The 23,063-nt window shown below is 50.9% G+C and overlaps 1 protein-coding gene across 5 annotated transcripts in view; it reads right to left on the reverse strand.

Moving 5' to 3' along the window:
• Positions 1 to 23,063, reverse strand: part of TIAM2 (TIAM Rac1 associated GEF 2) — a 217,975-nt gene that overhangs the window by 35,751 nt on the left and 159,161 nt on the right. For all 5 annotated transcript variants that reach the window (XM_058662480.1, XM_058662451.1, XM_058662345.1 and 2 more), the window contains one exon: positions 6,724 to 6,827. In XM_058662480.1, coding sequence (XP_058518463.1) covers positions 6,724 to 6,827 — 104 coding nt within the window. The remainder of the gene's footprint in view (positions 1 to 6,723; positions 6,828 to 23,063) is intronic.

Here is a 23,063-nt window from a genome sequence, read left to right on the forward strand (position 1 = left end):
GGAGGAGTTAAGTGTTAACTGCAAGCTGTGTTGGCACTGTGTACTCAACACCCCACCATTAGGGCGCTTTCTTCTACCTTGACAAAACAAACAGGACAAAACAGATCTTACACACAATGACATGGCAGCATCCAACACGAGGCTCCGGAGCCCCACATCTCCAGATCCTCAAAGCTGTGTTCCATCAACACAACGCCCACAGTACGGCAAAAATAACCCCCGCCAGAGCTGCACTAGGTGATTACATAAAGTTCTCCCAACAAGCTGAACAAGTGTTTCATCGGGAATAAGACAAACCAGAGACTCCGCTTACCTCGTACAAGATGGGACTTTTACTCGGTGGTTTCTCTTCCACAGCTTTAAGCCCCAACACAGGTCCCTGCCTCGTACCAAGGCACAGAATGCCTCTGCCAGGGTCCGGTCACACTCCCATGCCCTTGACACATCAGAGTAAATATTCCCGCCAGCCCTTCTGACTCCTTTCTGTCTCGAGTGGACGAACTGTCTCAGAGATGGATTTCAAGACATTGGAATGAGAAGGAAAAGTTGACCACGCCACAGAACAATGAGTAGGCAAAAGAAATCCACTCATCCTTAACAGTCAAGAGGGCTTCAATATTTCTGCCAGAAACATATCTCCACTCATCTCCACAGCAGTCTTTAGACATTCTCAGAGTAAGATTAACTTTGCAAGGAGAAGAAAGCCATGCAGGCATGTGTACAATGGGGTCAGAATCTACAGTCACAAAAGGCAAAGTCTCATTTACTTACATGCCGTACATTAAAAAAGCCAAGTTCAGAGACACCTGCCTCCTCGGGGAGCAGTCGGCGGCTGGGGAGTGAATACAGAACACAGTCGCACAGTGGCTCTCACTCTCATCCCCCAGGCAATGAAAAAAAATCCCAACTGTTCCTCCCAGTCACAGCGTCTGCAAGGCCGCCCTAGCGCCACCACGCTCTTCCTCCAAGCAGCAGCAGCGGTAACTAGGGAAGGCTCACTGCCTTCCCCTTGCTCCACCCCACCATGTGTCTGGCTGCCCCAGAGAGGCACCCAATTAGCGCAGTCAGCCCAGCAGGCACCAGAAGCACCCAGTGCCACATCTTCAGGGCCGAGAGAGGGGAACACCACTGCGACTTCCATGCAGAGCTGCTTAACACACCTCAGGTTCCCCCAGCAAACCACCAACTCCTCCAACTCTGCATCCAGAGAGTGTTTATTCCTTTCAGACTCCAAACTGTAACAACAGCACACCCTAATTGCTAACAATACAGGGGGAGGGGAGGAAGACCCTCCCAAAGGAGAGGCTGTCAGGGTCATACAAAGGGCTGTGACAGTAATAGGCACCCTGACCGAGACAGAAGGCAATCAATTATAAACCATTTGCTGAAATTGCCGCCTGTCAAAAGACTACTTTACAGCTGGGCTCCACTCAGCCAGGCTCCATTTGATGTTCAAGGGAAATTATTCCTTATTTGAAAAGTCTGGAATAATCCATAGTAAAAGACCCCAAAGAGCCCAGGTTCAACCAGGGTCTAATCCACAAAGAAGTTAATAACCAACAGCAACAGGCGGAGGGGCAGAATGGAAGACCTAGGAGGGAGACGGAGGCGGGGCTTCTCCCTGTGGCCAGGCAGGGGACTGCACGCTGGGGGAACCCCAAGACCCACCACAGCACACGCTGGACATGCCTCCCCAATCTCCCAAATCACCATTTCCAAAACACAAGACCAAATGCTTCCAGGAGATAAAGACAACACACAATGCCAAGCAGCAAAATAAAATTCTGGAATTAATTGACACAGTAATGAATAACCAAATATGTTAAAAATAAATACGAGTTCTTAACCACCTTCTGTGACCACCTCATTGACATTTCAATTTTAGTTTATACACAGCATATAACATACATAACATAACATGTTATACATAACATCATATCATATTAAATTAAGGCAAACATGTGGTATCTAACCTTTTGGGATTGGTTCATTTCCCTTAGCATTATGGTTTCCAGTTTGGCCCATTTGGCCACAAAGAACTGCATTTTGTTTTTTTTAACAGCTGAGTAGTATTCCATGGAGTAGATGAACCATAGCTTTCTTTTTTTTTTTTTTTTTTAAAGATTTATTCATTTTATTACAGCCAGATATACACAGAGGAGGAGAGACAGAGAGAAAGATCTTCCGTCCGATGATTCACTCCCCAAGTGAGCCGCAACGGGCCGATGCGCGCTGATCCGAAGCCGGAAACCTGGAACCTCTTCCGGGTCTCCCATGCGGGTGCACGGTTCCAATGCTTTGGGCCGTCCTCAACTGCTTTCCCAGGCCACAAGCACGGAGCTGGGTGGGAAGTGGAGCTGCTGGGATCAGAACCGGCGCCCATATGGGATCCCGGGGCTTTCAAGGCGAGGACTTTAGCCACTAGGCCACGCCACCGGGCCCGAACCATAGCTTTCTTATCCAATCCTCTGCTGATGGGCATTTGGCTGCTTCCATGTTTTTGCAATTACTGATTGTGCTGCTATGAACATAGGAGTGCATGTTGGTTTCTCATAAAACAAGTGTTCTGGATATATTCCTAGGAGTGCTATTGCTGGATCATACGGTATGTTGAATTTGAGTTGTTTGAATGTTCTCCATACTGATTTCCATAGAGGCTGTACCAGCCTGCAGCCCCACCAGCAGTGGAGTAGGGATCCCTTTTCCCCGCAACCTCGCCAACAAGTGTTATTGGTGCTTTTATTCATGTGGGCCAGTCTTACTGGCGTTAGGTGGTACCTCATTGATGCCAATTAATTCCATAAAGATGTAAATTTTTGCTGATGGTATGTTGGAGCTTTTAATTGATCGGGATGATACTCTGCTGGCTCTCTCTTCAACCAGAGAGGGTATACCTAAGAAGCCGTTGAACTTGACTGGACAATAAGATGCTAGACTCTATGTTTGGTATATGCTTGCAATGGGGGAATCTCAACTGAACTTGAACTGTGGTTATGCAACAAGGTGGAGGAATCCACCATGGTGGGAGGGTTTGGGGAGGGGTGGGGACAATCCAACTACCTATGAAACTGTGTCACATAATACAATGTAATTAATGAATTAAAAATAATAAATAAATAAGAAAAAAAAGAAATTACTTCCAGCTTTTCCTCATTCAGAATGATAAAAAAAATAAAATTCTGAATCTGTAAGTTAGAAATTTTTTCTTTGTTTTCATTAATATCCTTCAGAGGTAGCCCTACAGGTGCTCATCAGTTTTTTCTTTGGAAGCAGAGAACAAGGAAATGAAGTAAACACTAGACCCTTCCCTAGTAGTTTTTAAAATGTCCTGAGATTCGGGCCCGGTGCAACAGCATAGCGGTTAAGGTCCTCGCCTTGAACACCCGGGATCCCATATGGGTACCAGCTCTAATCTCAGCAGCCCTGCTTCCCATCCAGCTCCCTGCCTGTGGCCTGGGAAAGCAGTCAACGATGGCCCAAAGCCTTGGGACCCTGCACCCGTGTGGGAAACCTGGAAGAAGCTCCCGGCTTTGGACCAGTTCAGCACTGGTCATTGCAGCCATTGGGGGAGTGAACCGGAGACTGGAAGATTTTTCTCTCTTCTTTAATCTCTCCTTCTCTCTGTAAATCTTCCCAATAAAAATAAATAAATCTTCTTTTTAAAAATGTCCTGAAATTTCCAGGCAGGAGCCCAGGCAATCTGACCCTTGTGGTGGGAGAGGATTCTGGAGGCAGAGGTTCATCAGGTTGCGCGTCCCTTCTCAGCACTGCAACAAGCCAAAATGGAAGATTCCACCTCTGACCTCCTGGGAGGGGGTACAGTCAAAACTGAGGTGCCCTGGGGCTGGCGCCATGGCACAGAAGGCTAAACTTCTGCCTGTGGCATCGGCATGCCACATGGGTGCCCCAGTTTGAGTCCTAGACGAGCACGCAGAGTCTCTGGTCATGGGCATTCTCCCCGAGAGGCCTCAGTGGCCAAGGCTGAGCCAGGTCAAAGTCAGGAGATGGGAACTTCATCCAGCAACCCCATCTAGGCGGCAGAAGCCCAGCTGTTTGAGCCACCATCCACTGCCCCTCAGCCCAGGATCTGCACTAGCAGAAAGTCGAACCAGCAGCAGCTGCAAGCACTTGGCTATGGGATGGAGATGCCTTAGCCACCCAGCCAAACGCTCACCCACCCTGAACCTCTGACCCTACACCCCCACTCAGGCTACGCCTCTCCCTTCTCCTTGAAATCTCCAACTGGTGCTCCACACTCACACTGAAACACCCTTAGGTTAAACGGCCACTGCTATACAACTTAGGGAATCAGCCTGACCAGGTTAACTTGTGATTCATTTATGGACTCATATATTCGGGTGGAAAACTGATTTCCTTAAGAACTTCAATGTGTGACGCAAGCGGCTTATTACAGAGAGGAAAGTCATTGTCCCTGAGGGTGTTAAGCAAGCTGCCCAGACTGCCACGTGGGGCCAGGTCCCCCACGGGCAGACTCACTGTAAACAGCCTTACACCAAGGTTCAGGCACGTGTTAGTCCTCCTGTCTTCATTAGCCCCAAAATATCTGAGAGGAATCGCTCATGAAGGAAGGAAGAGGCGTAGTTGGGTCTACAGTTTGAGACGGCAAGAGTTCAAGGCCAGGGCAGCCCTGTCAGCCTGGCATGTGATGAACACGGGGCAAGCTGGAAAGCAGAGGCACAGGAGGCACGCCTTCTGCCCTCTTCTCGCCTGCTAAGGCCACTGGGCTCCCTCCTGGGACTCCTCCCTGGCAACCTCCCCAAGCCAACCACTTCCACACGCCAGGATCGGCTCAAGCTGCCACTCTCACCCATCACCCATCAGCACTGGCCCCCGAGACTGTGGGGCTCCAACAGCTGCATGAGTCTGGGGAGCCAGGCTCTGTTCAATCAAGGAGTAAAAAAAAAAAAAAAAAACACTAAAAATCAAGTAATCTAAATACATCTGATGCTCCTTTAAAAAACTAACGCAGGATGGGGGGGAGGGGGGTACAAAATTAAGAAATTCAGAGCAGAAAGCCTACCCAAAAGAACCATGTCCTGGGAGTCCAACCAGAGCAGGGACACAGCTGTGCACTGAGAACGTGGGAGGGGCAGGAGGAGAGAGCTTGGAGGAAGATGGGGAACAGAGAGGAAGGGCAGGAGAGAGGAGGCGGTGGGAGCCTGCAGCTGTTGGAACCCACCCGGAGGCTGGCAGGCTCTCCCCTGACCCCTAACCCCAAGGTGGACAGCACCACTCCCCAAGGCATGCCACCCAGCTGCTTGCCACAGGACTCGTTTCCGGTTGTATCAGTCCAACCCCAGCTGGGGCACAGCCTCCTGCGACTTTGATTTAAACACTTGCCACTGCCTCCACTTCCTCCATTCTTACTGTACATTTAAGACAAAAGCGAGAAGTCTCACACAGTTATTACTTCACAGTCAGTCAAAACCTCACTCGGTGTTACAATACATCGTGTCACTCACTTCAGTTCTGCAGTGACACCGGATGAGGAACAGCCAACAGTGGAGGGACAAAGTGGACCGTCATGGACCCCTATACACAGACAGGGCAGGGGCTAAGAGGTGCAAAATGGCCCAGCACTGTGGAAAACAGTTGGCCTGTCCCACAGTAATTACTTACTACTGACCACCCCAAGGTGCCCGGAGAACGAGGAGTCAAGCACAAACGTGTGCGCTGTGTTCGTGGTCCAAGCACAGGTGTGCCTGTGACCAAGGCAGCACCACGTGGGGGGCTCACTGGCATCAATGACCCAACCGTCCAGCAAACAGCAAAGCCCAGCACAGACACACGATGGAATTTCATTCGGCCACAAAAAAGAAACAGGAGGCAAACATGTGCCACAGCACGGATGGCCAGAGAAGACGGCAGGTACAATTATATCAGGCAAAACGCAATACCGTCCAGCTCCACTCAGATGCCATAGCTGGAACTGGCAAATAAGACAAAACGCTAACGGGGCATACCAGGGTGTAGGGGGAGGAAGGAGGGTGTCGTTCAGTGGGCCCAGTGTTTCTCTCTGAAGGGTGGTGGTGACAGGGGCAAAACATCACAAAAGCATTGAATGCCACTCCAGCAGCAACAGTGACAAGGTTTCTGTCATACATCTTACTACGCTAACATGACAACACTCCAATAATAACCTATCTTTGGGGAAAAAAAAAAAGCAGGAAAGAAATGGAACAGTGACTTCACAGGACTTTCAGAACACCTCAGCTTGAGTTTTCCGTCTTTAAAGAGCCAAGTAAGGTCACCCTACTGTGTGGGATTAGCAGTGCTGGCTCTGCTGTCTGACGGCATATGAGAGGTGACAGAGGCGTTCCATCACCAGCGAGTGACCTCTCCTAGTACTTCACACAGAGGGCAGCACTGTGGCAGAGCCGGGTGAGCTGCCGCTTGCAACTCCAGCATCCCATAGGGAGGACTGCGTTGAGTCCCAGCTGCTCTGATTCCCAGGCAGCTTCCTGCTGATGCTCCTGGGAAGACAGATGCTGATGGCTCACGTGAGCAGGCCCCTTCCACCCACACCGGGGACCTGCACAGAGACCCTGGCTCCTGACGTCAGCCTGGCATGGCCCTGGTTTTGGTGGTCACCTGAGAGGTTTGTAATGACTCTTGGACCCAGGGTGAAGATAACTTGTCCCCACATCAGGTAGAAGTGTGAACTAGCTCTTGCCTGCCAAAAGTTCTGGGCCAGTGCCTTACCCTGAATGTCTGCTCCATTTTCTCCCGGTGGGGCACCTGGTCCAGAGTGCCATCTGTTTGGCTCCTTTTCAGACTGGTTGGAATGTCGGGGACATTGCTGAAATCTGTGGGAAAAAACAAGAGGACAGACCTGAGACCAGCCATGTGCGCGGAGGAGTTGATGCCTGAGAAGAGAAAGCGGGAAGACAGAGGACAGCCCGGAAGGCAGTTCTGAGGGCCCCTCACACCACTGACAGTCCAACAGGCACAGCCGGTTTACGAAACCACGTGCCTGCTTCCTGAGGAACCAGCATCCTGTTGTGGCCAAAGCAGACCAATGAACAGCATCCCTTAAGTGCTTTGTCATTCTCTTCATGACTATGCAAATGGATTTTCCCCAAGCTCTGTTCTCAACTAACTTTTTGGTACCAAGAATCAAACTGCAGAGACTTATGGCAGTATTTTCTTAGTGGGACAAACTCCAAGAGGATGCCGTGGAAAACCAATGATGTTATATCATAGCTGCTTATTGCAACCCACAACTTGATCATTTGCATGCATGATTCTTTTTCTAGTGTCAATCAGTTTTATTCAAAATTTAAAGTCCCAAGGGCAAAAGCAAACTCTTCTAGCAAGGATTCAGGAAGAAGACTAAAGGTAAACAGAGCACATAGGTCTCCAAACCCATGACAATATGCACATCCCCTCCTCAAGAATTCCAGGCACACGTTTTCAGGTTAATAAGTTCAAGATCACTGGTCTTGTTGCTCTCAGCACCAGGCACCAACCGTCTGCATCCTCCCTCCAACGCACAAGCACTCAACCATTACCTGGAAAACAAGAGCTGCGTTTGGTGCGTGCCCTCACGCACAGACCCAGCCGTGCTCACAGCAGTCCCCGGCCCACCACCTGCAGGCCTGTGCCATGCCCTGCATTCACACAATCCCATCAAGTCCTAGGAGAAGAAGAGGCCAGCCTGCCAGGAGTGAAAGAAAGTTTTAGGCGTGGGTGGAGCTGTGGATGTGGACGATACCACAGGACAGTGATGGCACGGACTGCCAGGGATCTGACGAGGAGGAGGAAAGTGGAAAAGAGGAAAAGAGGCTGGTGAACAGTGACCTGCAAAGGAGAATTCAAAGGAAGCCAGAAATCCCACACTTGTTGCCACGACTCACATCGCCTAGCAGATTCAGTCACCAGGGCAGGCTACCTGGGAAGATCAAGCCCCGAGTGGCCCCTCTCTGCATCACTTCCTCCTCAGGTCACACACACACACTGCTGTTCAAGGGTCAGTCCGTCCCACAGCCTCTTCCTGCAGCCAGCGTGACTACGTCTCTGCACCCATCCACTCAACATGCACTCGGTGGGCACAAGCCAATCTCCTGGCATGACGTTTGGTGCCAAGGACAAGGGATGAGTAAGAAGCTCTCAAGGTCCGTGTTGGTTTTGCTATCTGTTGCTAATGATGTAACGTCATAAACTGGTTAAGCTACAAAGAAAGGATGCTGATGTGGGCTCGTGGTTCTGGTTCAGAGTCAAGGAGGTAGGAACATGTGTGGACAGCCTTCTTGCAGTGCAGGGGACAGGGACTGTGCATGAGTGTACGCATGCACTCGGTCTCTCTCCCTCTTCTCTCACAGCCACAGGTATTCAGGTATGGGGGCTCCAAGCTGCTGACCTTTATCTAACTCTCATCATCCTCAGAGGTCCCCCTTGAACACACCACAGTCCCACGAAGTTCCAAGCCTCTCGATGATGCCTCACATGAGTTTCCACAGGGACAAACTGTTTAAACTGTAATGATTTCAGCCTCTAATCTGAGCAGAGGCGGTTGGTGGGGCAGGGGAGGCAGAGATAAGTACAACTGAGTCTCACGGATGATATGGGGTGAAGCCATACAGGCTAAATGTATTCTCCACAGGACCTTAAAGGACATCACAGAAAAGGGAGTACCTGAGGGGGCCCGCGATGTGGCATAGTGGGTTCAGCTGTCCACTGCAACATCAGCAACCCATATGGCAGCCAGCTCAAGTCTTGGCTGCTCCAATTCCAAGATCCAGCTCCCTGCTAAGGTGCCTAGGAAGTCAGTACAAGATGGTCCACATGGAGACCAGGTTGAAGCTCTAGGTTTTAGCCTAGCCCAGCCCTGGCTGCTGCAGATATTTGAGGAGTGAGCTGGCTCATGGAAGATCTCTCTCTCTCTGTCTCACTCCTTTCTATATCTTTCAAATAAATCTTTAAGAGACACATGAGCCAAAGCTTGAAATATAAGGGGCATTTATCTATTTAGCTTAAGACAACACAGGAGGGGGAGTGAGAGAGGGTTCCACGAACACGCAGCAGCTGGGTCAGCCAAGCGGTTTGCGAGTCAGGCAGGATGGGGAGTTTGTTGAATCAACTGTGGCAGACATAGGGGCAGTGAGGGAGGCGGGCCTAGGATGGAACAATGGAGCAAGGGCAAGAGCTTGGCTCTGGGGCAGGTAAGAAAGCCGCAATAACACAGGAGGTGTGATGGGCAAGGACCCAAGTCAACAGACTAGAGCACAGACACTCGGATGAGAGGTCAACGCCAGGGGTCACCAAGACAGGAGTGAAGCCAGCGGAGCCCTGGAAGGCCACGGGTGGGGAGCCACAAGCCTGCTAGACTCAGCAGAGCTGAGCTGGGGGTGTATCTGGACCTTCCAGGGGGAGATGGTCAGTACTCAGCACCCCAGGGGTCAAAGCCCAGACAGGTGCTCCCAGAGGCAATGCTTTAGAATTCAGGAGAATGCACCCGAACCTACAAGGGAAGCAGTGAGTGACCAATGTTGAGGCCAGAATCTGGCACATTCAACGTATGAAGGTGTGTACTGTATGAAGGTGTGTTCTCAGGGAGATGAAGATTTCTTTAGGAACTGCACCTTCCCACTAACGCTTTGACTCATTCAAGTTAAGAAAGCTTTGTGTGTGAGCAGCCCCTGCTTGGGGCTGATTATCTGCCAACACCCCAAGCAGACAGACCCAGATGTCTGACACAAAAGCCAACATGACGGATGGTGTCCGACAGACTGGGCGCATGGCAGGCAGCCAGTGGGTCCAAGGAGAGAATCCTGGGAACGCCAGTGCACAGAGGGGGGAGACAGAGGTACTCTCTCAGAAGGCGTTTCTGTGTCTACAGCAAAGGAAGCCATGCAGCTCAGAAGAACATCCCCCCGTCCCAGACACAGGACCCGATGTGCACGACAGGTGCCACACTCTTTCAAACAGTTATATTGAGTGCAGGAAACCAGTCGCAGTCCACACAGGCAGGGATTTGTGATGAAACCTACTAAGCAGCAGGCAGGTCACAGAGAACGAGACCCTGAGGGCCACGGAGATCTCTGAGGTGCAAGGACACAGGTGCCTTGCAGCCCAGGGTATGCTCCAGAAAGCAACACAGGAGGCGCTGACAGTGGGCGCCAGGGGAACTCCCAGCCCTCTCTTCAAGACATTCCGGGAACTCTGCGACTTTAGCACAACCCACAGCTTGCCTCTTACAAAGAGGAACCCACGTGGCTTCCGAGAAAAGGCAGCCCATGCTTCAGGTAAGTTAGAGAAGGGTGTGGCGCTTGTCAGCTCACAGAATGTATGCTTCCCCGTCTGTGTCCCTCCTGCTCCAGCATCAAAGACTCAGCTGGGACCCAGGAGACAACCCTGCTACCTTTAGTCCCCTTGACTGAGGCTTGGGGCACTGCTGGACCTCAGGCTGTGACACCAGCTTGGACAGCAGAGTGCCTCCAAAAACTAATTCTCACCAAGGCTGGCCCCATGGATGCCAAGGAGAGGGCAGCTCTGCACAGCTCTGGAGATCCACCAGGACAGGAAACCCGAAAGCTGTGGCACTACCCAGATCTCATGGAGGCAGAACAGCATCCAGGCATACAGAGTTCCTGCACTGGCTAACAGGACACCAGCATCATCCTGGAGTTTGGCAACGCCCAGGAGAAGCTGAGTGTCCAGGTTGCCCACCCAGCTGCAGGAGTCTGTTTTCCCAGGACCTGAATCCTAGTCATCAGCCTGCATCCTTAGTGTTCTCCCTAGAGGAGAAACAGCAAAAAGAACATTCTAGAAGAATACAAGATTCACTATGGAGAAAAAAAAAAGTGTAGCCTGGTGGCTGACCACTGCCTGGGACAGCCCTTCATCAGGAATCGCCACAGTGACAGGAGTGGGGCCTGCCTAGCCCTGCTGGCTAAGGAAGAATGGGTGCTTCTTGTCTACTCCGAGCTCAGCACCACACAGCACAAATGTTCAGATCTAATTCAGGGGAGCCTGTGGCCCCTGAGACATACAGCACAAAAACTAAGCCAATGACGAACTCAAGTCAGAGATCTGTTTGTCTCTGGCAAACCACCTCTCCTCTTTCTGTCTCACTCCTTATAGAAATGAACAGTTTAGGTGAGATATAGCAATCTGAAGAAGCCACCAATTAACACATCCAATCAACAAGGGCTAACACCCAGTGGTCGGGCGAGCAGTCACAACAGGCCAAGCAATGGTGCTGGCTCCTTGGCTTGCACCTGCTCATCCTCCTTATTCATGCCCTCATTCAGGTGCAGGCCAAGCACGTTGTAGTCACCAGGGACCAGACAGTGAGCCAGGTGCTGCAGGAGGGTGGGCCCAGCCATTCTTCTTTGATCAACAAACAGATTGTGGGGATGGATGATGCCCCAGGCAGGCGGTCATGAAAAATGACTGCCTCCCGTCTCTTCTGCATGCCCTATACTTCATCACGGACCATTGGGGAAACACGAGGATGTCACTCAGGGACACCTAGTTAATCTCATCTCTTCCTGGACTGGGCATCAGTATATACTTATTAGTGTCACTGTCAGCCAAGCAACTGGCAACCCCAAATCCTGTCCAACTAAAGGGCAAGACATGAAAGAAACACCCTGGGTGCCAATTTCCAGACAGACACAGCCGGAAAAGGTAAGGTGAAGGGTGCCTCACCCCTACAGCTCATCATCTGGATTCCGAGTTCCCAATGACATCATTTCCAGGCAGGCTAACAGAGTTCACGTTCTAGCAGGGTTCATGTTCCAGTGTGTGCATCTGCTCATAGTTTCCTCCACCGATATATCCAGGCGCTAACTTCCACATGTGTGAGGATAGACTTTTGGAAAAAGGTGGCGTGTAGTGTGGAGGAGTGTGGCACGTGCTGTGGGGCCCTGTGGACATCCCACTGCAGCTGAACCCTAAGGAAGCCTGCCTCCTGCTGGGGCACAGCCTTCAGGTTTGCTTCCTCCAGCTGGTGCCACTCTATCCCCCTGACCTGCTGGAGAATCCCCCTCTCCTCACTGAACTGGGGCACAAGTAAATAGGCAGCCAAGTTCTCACCCCGAGGGGGCTGGGGGACTGCCAGCAGAGCCTGAAGATGCCTGGAAGTATCTGGCTGATGGGGTGGAGGGAGGTGGAGCGGGAGTGGCGAGGGTCCAGACATCTGGCTCCTAGAGAAAACTCTGACGTCTGACAGCACGTGTAGAGTTCTCAGATCCAGCAACTAAAGGGAAACTCTCCACACCAACTCCTAAGAGGGTTCTCAGGAGGGGCTCTACCCTCTTCCATTTCTGCCAACCCTCACCCACCCCAGCCAATGTAAGGACACAGGCATTCAAGATGCTGTCCTGCAACCAAAATCACCAAGCCTCGCAGCAACTTGATTATTCATCTGAGAGCCAGGCAAACTGGTTCACTCCCTCCAACATCCACAACAGCCAGGCAAACTGGTTCACTCCCTCCAACATCCACAATAGCCAGGCTGGGCCAGGAGCCGTGACCCGAATCCAGCTCTCCGTGTAGGTGGTGAGCACCAGATACCTTGAGCCGTCACCTGCTCTCTCCCAAGATGCGGGTGAGCAGCTAGGGCCGGCTATCCAACCCAGGCACATGGGTTTCTTCACCACCAGGCTGAACAGCCACTCCCTAGTGACCAGTCTCCAGACCTGCAAGCCTACTGATGTCTGCTCATGAACTGTCCAGCTCATGGCCAGAGCAGCACAAATGGAAGACCCAGAAGACTCTCTTGTCTCCTGGCTTCAGACAGGCTCAGCTGCCACCGTTGTGGCCATTTGGGGAGTGAGCCAACAGATAAGAGATCTTTCTCTGACTCTCCTCTGGAAATCTGGCTTTCCAGCAACAATAAATACAGTATTTAAAGGAAAAAAGAATCAACAAAATTTAGACAAAGAAATTTGGAAATCTTTTCATGTATACTTTAAAAAACACACACACACAAATACAGTGTTACGAAAAGATACAAACTTTCATCCATCAAAGCTGCCCAGTTATGCAAGTCACATTTTGTAAATCCAAAATTCAAAAATTATTTTTTTCAGTTCTCCAAATTTCACTAACTATTCCCTCTGGTTTAATGTCCATGAGACACTGTTCTCATGGCATAAAGAACACGCTGAAACCTGCTACCGCCTGCAAAGGAAAACTAAGAATTTCCAACTTGAAGTTTCGATCCGTAAACTCTACATAGCAATGCATATTTTAAACTAACTCAGATTTCCCGTCATTTCACTTGTATTCTTACTTGGACAATACCATGGTTTGAGACAACCTTCACTAAATGTATTTGGTGTGTTCTTTCACCAGGTACTTAGGACTCAGCATTGCTCAATGGAACAGAGTGAAAATAAAACTATTTAAATAAAATACGGGAAAAAAAAAAAAAACACCTGACTTGTCCACATTCAAAGGTTAGTCAAATTCTAAACTGTAAGATTTACAAGGAAATCATATTTAATACTTCATACTTCTAATATAGATAAAAAGCAATCTGCTTTCTTTTACAAATTTCCTGGAAAGGAGACGACAGAGAGACCTCCTACCCAGCATCTTACTCCTCATGCTTGCCACAGCTTGGGGCAGAGCCAGGCCAAAGCGAGGGGGCGAGAATTCAATGCAGGTCTCTCCCGTGTGTGTGGCAGGGAGCCAAGCGCTTCAGTAGGACCTGCGGCTTCCCAGGGTGTGCACTAGCAGGAAGCTGAGATCAGGAAAGAGCTGGAGCTCAAACCTAGACACTGTGCTGTGGAATGTGCACACCCCGCCCCCAGCAGCACAGGAGCCATGGCACGAAGCACCTGCTCCTCCATGTATTACTCTGACCACGTCTGGGTCTCTCCATGTCTTGAGTATCATCACTGTGTCAAGAAAATGTAAAGCTGCAGTGTATCACTGTTACATCTGCAGAGCAGTAAATGGCATCACAGCATAAGTGACACATTAGAAAAACACAAACATTCCTAGTCCACTTCACCTGAAGGCACATCACCACGGGCAGTATTGTTGACAGTGCAAGCCACCACTGATGATAAACAGCAGCCGATGCCAAGGGTGACACTTCACTCCCGGGGGGGACACCTACACACACTCCCATCTTCAACTTCCAGGCGGGTGAGGGCTAGGACCCAGACAGCATGCTTAATCTACAGAAGGTAACTCCGTACAAAGTGCCTCATCTGCTAAAGAGCATCTTATTTTTCATGGAAGCTACAAATTCAATGACAAAAGAGGTATTCAACCTAGATTTTGATACAACTGGAAAGTGACACCTGCTCAAGTTAGGAGGGCTCCCTCCCAAAAGCCACATTAATAATTTTAGTAACCTCAGCTATTAGGCAACTGACTGGGTTGCACTGTACCTAGGCAAGTGTTACACAGCTAGGAAAAAAGAAGCTAATAGCTGGTGGGCATTCTGGGCCTGGTTAATGCCAAATTTGTGTTAACTCCACCAGTGTGCCAGCATAGTTGCCTATGTTTTTTGCTGTTTTTTTTTTTTAAGATACGTGGGGGGCAGACACAAGCTCACCGATAGAAGGGGTCTAGGGACCTGTGCCCCAGCACGTTTGGGATGCAGGCAGGCGGGCAGAGCCCCAGGGTGGCACAACACACCGCTGCAGGACTGGGCTTAGGGATCTGCACACGCACAGGGATAAGGAGCTATGGATTGTTCAGGGAAGGGGACTGGAGACGTATGGCAGAGAGAATGTGACAGGTGAGGAGTGACTTCTGGAGGACCTCCACCAACCAAGCTACTGCACGTGCAGGTAAGCAAGGGGGCTGAAACCGGGTCAGACCAATGCAGCTGCCCATGTGGGAGTCCTGAGCTGGGATTGTTGCTATCAACCACCATCTACCGGCACACACAAAAGCTGGGGTTGGGGGACCTGCCTGGCAGGGCTGGACCACAGTACCCACCAGTGAGTGTCAGGGCAGGGAGTGGACCACATCGGGCTTGGCCATGGCACTAACTAGCATGCGATACAGCTGGATCTTTGAGCAGATTCTGTGGGAGATTTGAGGGCTCAACCCTGCAGGAGTGCCATACTAGCTGGTTTACTCGAGGGCTGGGAATGATAACAGGCCGAGCTAGGCATGACCAGGGAACTCACCAACACTCATAGGTACTGGGGTTTTGAGTATAGGCTGGACTGGTCCAGGCTGCAGCATCTGCAGGTGTACCCAAGAATTGAGTGTGGGCTGACATGTGGGGGCAGACTGTGCCAGGTAAGAACCTAACACCCATTGGCATGCATGAGATCTGGGTCTGGGAGTAGGCCTGGTGGGGAAATTTGGGGAACTTCTTTAACGGGCTGTAGCTCTCAATTGCGAACATGTGAGTCAGCTGGGTGTTGGCCAGGCTGGGTAGCACTGCTTCACTTTACCAGCAGAGGTGTGGCTTGGCTCTGGGGATGTTGCAGACTGGGCAGGACTGGGCCAAACTATAGCACACTGGCACGTACGGGAGTCAGGATGGAGTGCAGGCCATGCTGGACTAAGCTATCACGGTTTGCATGAAAGCCAGGGATGGAGTCAGGTTGGGAAGGGCTAGGCTTCAGCACCCACCGGCAAAAGTTGGGATTGGGGGCGAGCCAGGCCATGCCAGGCTACAGCATCTAGTGGCAAAGGCCAAGTCAGGGGATGGGCTATGCTGGGCTGGGTCAAAGCAACACTGGCACATGCAAGATCTCGGGCTGAGAGCAGGCCTGGTGAGGGAGCTAAGGGACGCCCCTGCCAGGCTGCAGTTCCCAGTAGGGAACATGACAGCTGGAATAGGGGCGGTGAACTGGGACGGACATGGCTGCAGCATCCCTCAGCATGGCTGTGGACTGGGTCTGGGGTGTGCCAGACTGGGCTGGGCTCCAGCACCCACTGGTGCTCATGAGAATCAGGGTAGATATAAAACAGGTTGGGCTAGTTCTTGGCACCCACTGAACCACGCAAGAGTTGGGTCTGGGGGTAGGCCAGGTGTGGCTGGGCTGTAGCATCCAATAGTAACAGCTGGAATGAATGTGATATGGTGGGGCAAGGCTGCCATAGCTGCCAGGACAGGAGGTGGGCCAAGTCAGGATAGGCCAAGAACCCATCAGTATGCGCGAGTTCTGACACTAGGAGGAGACCTGATAGAGGAACTTGAGGGAACTCTGCCCCTGCAGTCTCTGCAGGTGAGCACAAGCACCAAGGCAGGGAGCAGCCCAGGCTAGGCCAGGTTACACAACCTGCCAGCATACGTGTGGGCCAGGTCTGTGGGCAGGCCGGGCTAAGTCAGTTCCTAACACCCACTGGCAGATGTGAGAACCAGGATATGATACAGGCCAGCCTGGGTTAGGCCACAATACCAGCCACTTCACATTAGGGCTGGGACTGGGGGCTGGCTGGGCTGGGCTAGGCTGTGTTACCCATCGTATGAGCTAGGACTAGGAGCAGACCAATGCTGGGCAGGGATACAAAATCTATTTGCCTGCATATGAGCTGGGTTGGGGAAGACCAGGCTGAGTTAAGGGACCATATTTGCTGGTGTATGCATGAGCCAGAGTAAGTGCAGGCTGATCGGGCTTTGCCACACCATTGGCTAAAAGGTACTGGGACTAGGGGCAAGTCCTGTGAGACTAGACTGTAGAAACACCTGGAAAATGTAAGACTGGGGCTAGAAATTGGGCCTGGTAGGGAAATTGCGGGCACCCCTCTGATGGTCTACAGCTCCCACCCATGAGCATGGGAACCAGGTCATGGGGTGGGCCTGGCGGGATAGGTACAGGATAGCAGCCAGCATAGGTATGGGCTGGATAGTGTGGTTGTTCAGGCTGAGCTAGGCTGCAGCGCCCACTGATGAGTACAAGCCTGAATGGGATGCAGGATGGACTAGACCAGTCAGCTAAACACACTAGCATGCACAGGCAAAGGGGCTGGCGGCAGGCCTGGTGGGGGGTCAGTCCGATTAGGCTGCAGTCCCTGCTGGTGTGTGAGGGCCGAGTGTGTGGTGGGCAGGAATGGGCTGGGCTACAGCATACAAGATGGGGTTGGAGGCAGAACTGACCCAGCAACTGCAACCACCAGTGTGTGTGTGTAGGCTGATGTGGGTGACAGACGGAACCAGATCCCGTACTGGTTGGCACACACGATTCTTGGGGGACTGCACCTCCCACACACCATCTACTGGACCACTGGACTCAGAACTCCAATCACAGGAGGAAAAAAAACCACAGATCTGTGGTCTGACTGGTGGAGTGCATGTGTCAGACCTGGGTTTCCACAGTTACTGAAGCCTGTGCAGCAGAGGGCATGTTCAGATACACATGGGAGACATGACAACCAGTTCATTGAGGCTTGCAGAGGATGGCTAGTACCATTGAGGTCAGAACAAATTGGACAGCTCACCTAGACAAGCTTTGACAGCGAGTATATGGGCGAGTGGAATATCTTTTTAAGTGCTACTATTTTACTGAATTAAAAGAAGGCAAAACAAGCCTGGTGCAATGGTTCAACTGGCTAATTTTCATCTTGCAATCACTGGGATCCCATAGAGGTACCAGTTTATGTCTGGCTGCTCCACTTCCCATCCAGTTTCCTCTTTATGGCGTGTAAAGCAGTGGAAGATGGCCCAAAGCCTTGAGATCCTGTACCCACATGGAAGATTCTGAAGAGGCTTCCGGCTTCGAACCGGCTCACTTCTGGACGTTGCATTATTTGGGGAATGAACCAGCAGGTGGAAGGTCTTTCTCTCTGTCAATCTTCCTTTCCAATAAACATAAATAAATCTTAAAAAAAAAAGGCAAAATAGACTATTCAGCAGCCACAAAGAGGAAGGAAATACTGACTTGTGCTGAACGATGGATGAACTGAGAAAACACCATGTCAGAGAGAGAAGGCAGTTATAACAGGTCACGTGCAATTCCACTTATGTGGAAAGATCAGGACACACCACCCAGGGAAGACAAGGTGCACAATGGGTGCCTGATGCTGGGAGAGCAGTAAGAAGAGTATATGGGGTGACTTCTGATGGGCGTGGGGTGTTTATTTCACAGTGATGACATGTTGCAGGGGGAGACAGTGGTAATGGCTACCCAACTTCACGAATACCAAAAACCACTGAACTGTATGCTGTTCAAGGTGAGCTGCATGGTCCCGCAGTGATTAACTATTTACAAGGCCTAATGACAAGGTGGGATCGGGAGCTTGGGGGGTGGGACACATACAGAAACATCCATCTGCTGGGTCACTCCTCAGATGCCCGCAACAGCCAGGCTAGGCCCAGGTGGAAGCCACATGCATGCCAGGAACCCTGCCAGCTGGGCCAACATCTGCTGCCTTCCAGGTACACGAGCAGGAAGCTGGATCTGAAGCAGAGCTAGGACTTGGTCCCAGGCATTCTGAAATGTAGTGGGCCAAGCAGCAGCCCAAGCCAGTGTACCCACACACTCCTAGATCAGTGTTGCATAAAGGTTACTACTCTATCATGTTGATTTACAAGAGTGAAATTAGTATTACAGACCTGGCACAATGGCTCAATTGGTTAATCTTCCCCTGGCAAGTGCTGGGATCCACATGAGCGCCAGTTTGTGTCCAGGCCGCTTCACTTTCCATCTGGCTCTTAGCCTGTAGTCTGCAAAGGCAGTGGAAGATGGCCCACAACCTTGAGTCCCTGCTCCCATGTGGCAGACCTGGAAGAAGCTCCTGGCTCCTGGCTTCCGATCAGCTCAGCTCCAGCCATTGTGGCCTTTGGGAAGTGAACCAGGGGATGGAAGATATTTCTCTCTGTCTTGCCTTCTCTCTATAATTCTGCCTTTCCAATAAAAATAAGTTAAGTATTTAAAAACAAATTAAAAAGAAGAAATTAGAATTACAGTAAAAAACCGCTTTAAATGCATTCCAAAGAATCAATGGTAATGGCCACCTTATCACATGAGTATGATTTAACCATCCAAAAAAAGATACAAGAATAAAGATGCTAATGCTGTTACTGGAAATAAGCACTGATCAAATGTTCCCAAGGCAGGCCGCTTCTCACTGCCACCCCACCCCCACCCAAGCGGATGGCAACCATAATTCAGTTACTTCTAAATTTGCTTTACCGCAGGCAGAATGACGCAGGGTTTTACTCCTCATGCGTTGATGGGAAAATCTTTATTTGTAGTCAAGATCCAGACAGCTTCCCCTGGGTGGTAGGAAACCCAATAGGCTAGAGTTCTGCCTTCCATGACCTTGCCCAAGTTACTGGTGACTTCGTGTGTCTCGGTGCCTTGATTTCCCCACTGTGACAAGTCAGAGATAATAACACCTCTCAGCTCCCTCTGGGTGACGCAGGGGTAATTAGCGCTTTCTGGAAATTCGTGATCTCTACATTGAGACAGGCTGCAATTATGACGAAGCCTTAACAAACACCTTCTCCGCAGCAGTCAAGACCTGACTCTATTTAAAGACATGATGAGATTCACTGCAAAACCAACCTGGAGAGCCTGTTTCCCTTTCGTCACTTGCTTTATTTATTGATTTAATTATTTATTTATTTTTCCCCTTCAAGAACTTTGGTCCCACCGTCATCAAATTGTTAACTTTAGTTGTCTCAAATAAATGAACTTTACAAACAGAGAAATAGTTTACATCGTTCTGTCCAGCCCTCATCTGAAGCGTGGAGGACACAGTCCCCCAGGGTCACCAGTGACACGAGGATGTGGCTCAGAGCCTCAGTCGGCCGACCAGCACCAGCCCACACTAACCTCTTCAAGTTGACCTGGACCAGCGGCGATGCAGTTGTTAACACAGCTTCTCTCGCTGGTCTCACAGGCACTAACAGCCTGCACAGAGCAGGATAGATGGAGGCGAGGGAGAGGATGGACCCCAGCTGGACCCCGAGAACTCCCAGGATCCGGGAGTGGGATAGCCCATTCTTGGCCACAAAGTACTGGCAGCTGAGTCCCCTGCACATGTGTGTCAGAATGTCCCCACAGGATTCCCCCACACTGACATCACAGAGCAGAAATCTGAGAAGCTTCTAGTCTATTCCAGGGATTCTTCCTATGACTGTAACACACCCTCCACAACATTGTTTTAATATCACCTTAAGAGATTCCTAATCATTTTCTTTTACCCAATACAGCTGTGCTCCTAACACCAGAAGACCTGAGCTGCTACGTCCTAAATACCTTTGTATTCTTCAAGTGCCCACTTTGCAACAGTTTATCAACAGAAGGGACTACAGGAGAGGCACAGAGGGACTGCTAGCACAAGACGAAAATTAGCAATTTCCCTGTCAGGTATACATGCAATACGCTTTTGGTCTTCGACACAGGGAGAGCCCGTGGTCCCTACAAGGTAGCACACAGGCAGCCTCCCAGGAGTATTTCCTATAAAATACAACTCTAAAGGCAACATGGGAGGCGAGTGCACAGAACTCCAAAAAGTGCACAGAAAATGGAATGAAGAGATACAATTATTCTGGTTTCCCTCCAGATTTTCAATGCAGGCAGAATCTTTTCATAATGTGCCCCTTCATGAGCTTTTAAAACATCGCTCATGTCCACTATTTCAAAAAAAATACACACCAATATAAACACATTGTAATTCCATTTTCTATAACCCTTCTCAAGTCTCAAGTATGCCCACAGAGGTTCTGTCAACTTCCACTCCCAGAGATGTGAAAGTCCCAAAACTAAACGGACACTCCAGCTGTGGGCAACTGACTAAGCTGTCATGTACATAGGTGAGTGTTACTCTGCTGGAAGAAAAGCAGCCCAGGCTGGTTGGCATCCTGGGCCTGGCTAATGACAAGCCTGTGTTAACTATACCAGCGTGCCAGCATAGTTGCCTATCCTTCCTCCCTTCCTTCCTCCCTTCCTTCCTTTCCTTTCCCTCCCTCCCTCTTTCTTTCTCTCTCTCTCCCTCTCCTTCTCCCTCTCTCTCTTTCTTTCATTTTCTTCTTTTTTTTTTTTAAGAGTTATTGATTTTATTACAGCCAGATATACACAGAGGAGGAGAGATAGAGAGGAAGATCTTCCATCCGATGTTTCATTCCCCAAGTGAGCCGCAACAGGCCAGTGCGCGCCTATCCAAAGCCGGGACCAGGAACCTCTTCCGGGTCTCCCACGCGGGAGCAGTGTCCCAATGCATTGGGCATTGGGCCGTCCTCAACTGCTTTCCCAGGCCACAAGCAGGGAGCTGGATGGGAAGTGGAGCTGCCGGGATTAGAACTGGCTCCCATATGGGATCCCGGGGCTTTCAAGGCGAGGACTTTAGCCGCTAGGCCACACCGCCGGGCCCTCTTTCATTTTCTTTTAAAGATAGGTAGGAAACACAGAGCCAGAACATGCCACCACGGCCCCCAGGTGGCAGTGGGGGGACTGCAGATTGCCCAGGGAAGGAGGTCTGGGAACCTGTTGGAATGAGAGTGGCTAAGGGTTAAGATATGTTTGACAGGGGAGGAATAACTTCTGGAGGCTTCTACAGACCCAGCCATTGCATTTGCAGGTTGGTGAGGAAAGTGAGATGGAGTGGTTTAGGAAGGTGAGAAAACCAGAGGGCATGTCTGGGCCAAGCCAAGGCACACTCCCACATGAAGTCCTGGGCTGGGCTAAAAAGTACAGAACACTAGTCCAAAAGATGGGGCCGGAGGAGGGGGAAGGGGCAACACTGGCTGGGCTAGGCTGCAGTACCCGCCCACCAGTGTCAGAACAGGGGTAGGCCTCCACAGGCTTCGCTGCAGAACCACCAAAACAAGAGGGAACTGGGAGCAAACTCTTTAGGGCACTTTTGAGCTCACCTCTGTGGGACTACAGCACCTGCCAGTTTTCACAGAGAGTTGGAGGTGGTGACCGGCCAAGCCACACTGGACTACAGAATTCACCTAACAGGAATCCACCTGACACTCACAGGAGCCAGGTCAGGGAGGAGGCCAAGCTGGGCCAGGCTGCAACACCTGCTGATACTTGCAAAGGCAAAGACTGAGGGCAGACCATGCCAAGCACAGCTGTGCATGTGAGATCCTGGGCCTTAAGGAAAACTTGGAGAAATCTCCTGCTAGGTTGTAGCTCTTACTGGTGAGTGAAAGAGCTAGGACTGGGGACAGGTCGGAACAGGCCAAGACAGGCTGGGCTATAGCACCCACTGGTATATGTATGAGCTGGGTCTGGGGACAAGCTGGGCAATGTCAGTCCACAGCACATACTGGCAAGACCAAGAGCCAGAAATGGGGTGGAGGTCAGGCCAGGTTGGACCACATTATCCATCAGTTCACATGGCGGCTGGGGGTGGACCAGGCTGGAATAGGCTGCTGCTTCTGCTGACAAGAGCTAGGCCTGGGGGGGTGGGGCGGGGCAGGTTGGGCTGAGCCAGATGGTAGCACCTGCTGGTGAATGCCAAGACTGGAAGTGGCTCATCTTATACTGACTCGCAGTACCTACTACTGGCACATGTAAGAGTCTGGCAGGGGAACTCCAGAGACTCCCTTGGTGGGCCGTGGCTTCCACTTATGAGCATGAGAGCTGGGACTGGCAGCAGGTTGGGTTGGGATAGGCTGCTACATTTGTTGACATACACAAGAGCCAGAATGGGTGCAGGCCAACAGGCTACGCTGCAGCACCCTCTAGCAAATACTAGGGATTTAGTGCAAGTCACGACAGGCTGGGCCACAGTACCTCCTGGCAAGCATAAAATCTGGGGCTGGGAGTGGGCTTCGTGAGGACAGTGGGCAGTACTCTGCTAGGCTGCAGTTCCTGCTGGTGGGCGTAAAAGCCAGGGCTGGTGGTAGACTAAACTAGGTAAGGTGGCAACACCCATCAGCATGTGAGTGGGCTGGGTCTGGGGTGGGTCAGGGTTAACTGAGCTGCAGTACCCATGGGTGTGCATGAGAGCCATGTGGGATGTGGGACAGACCAGGCTAGGCCATAGCACATAACAGAACACACAAAAACTGGGGCTGGGGTTGGGCCTGGTAGGGGTTTTGGGGATTTACCCAACTAGGCCATGGCACCCACAGGTATACGTAAAGACCAGGCCTTTGGTGGGCTGCAGCACCCATTAGTTTGCCTGACAGAGGGCTGGGGGCAGAACTGATAAAG

Source organism: Ochotona princeps, chromosome 1, assembly GCF_030435755.1.
Source record: "Ochotona princeps isolate mOchPri1 chromosome 1, mOchPri1.hap1, whole genome shotgun sequence".
Taxonomy (NCBI): domain Eukaryota; kingdom Metazoa; phylum Chordata; class Mammalia; order Lagomorpha; family Ochotonidae; genus Ochotona; species Ochotona princeps.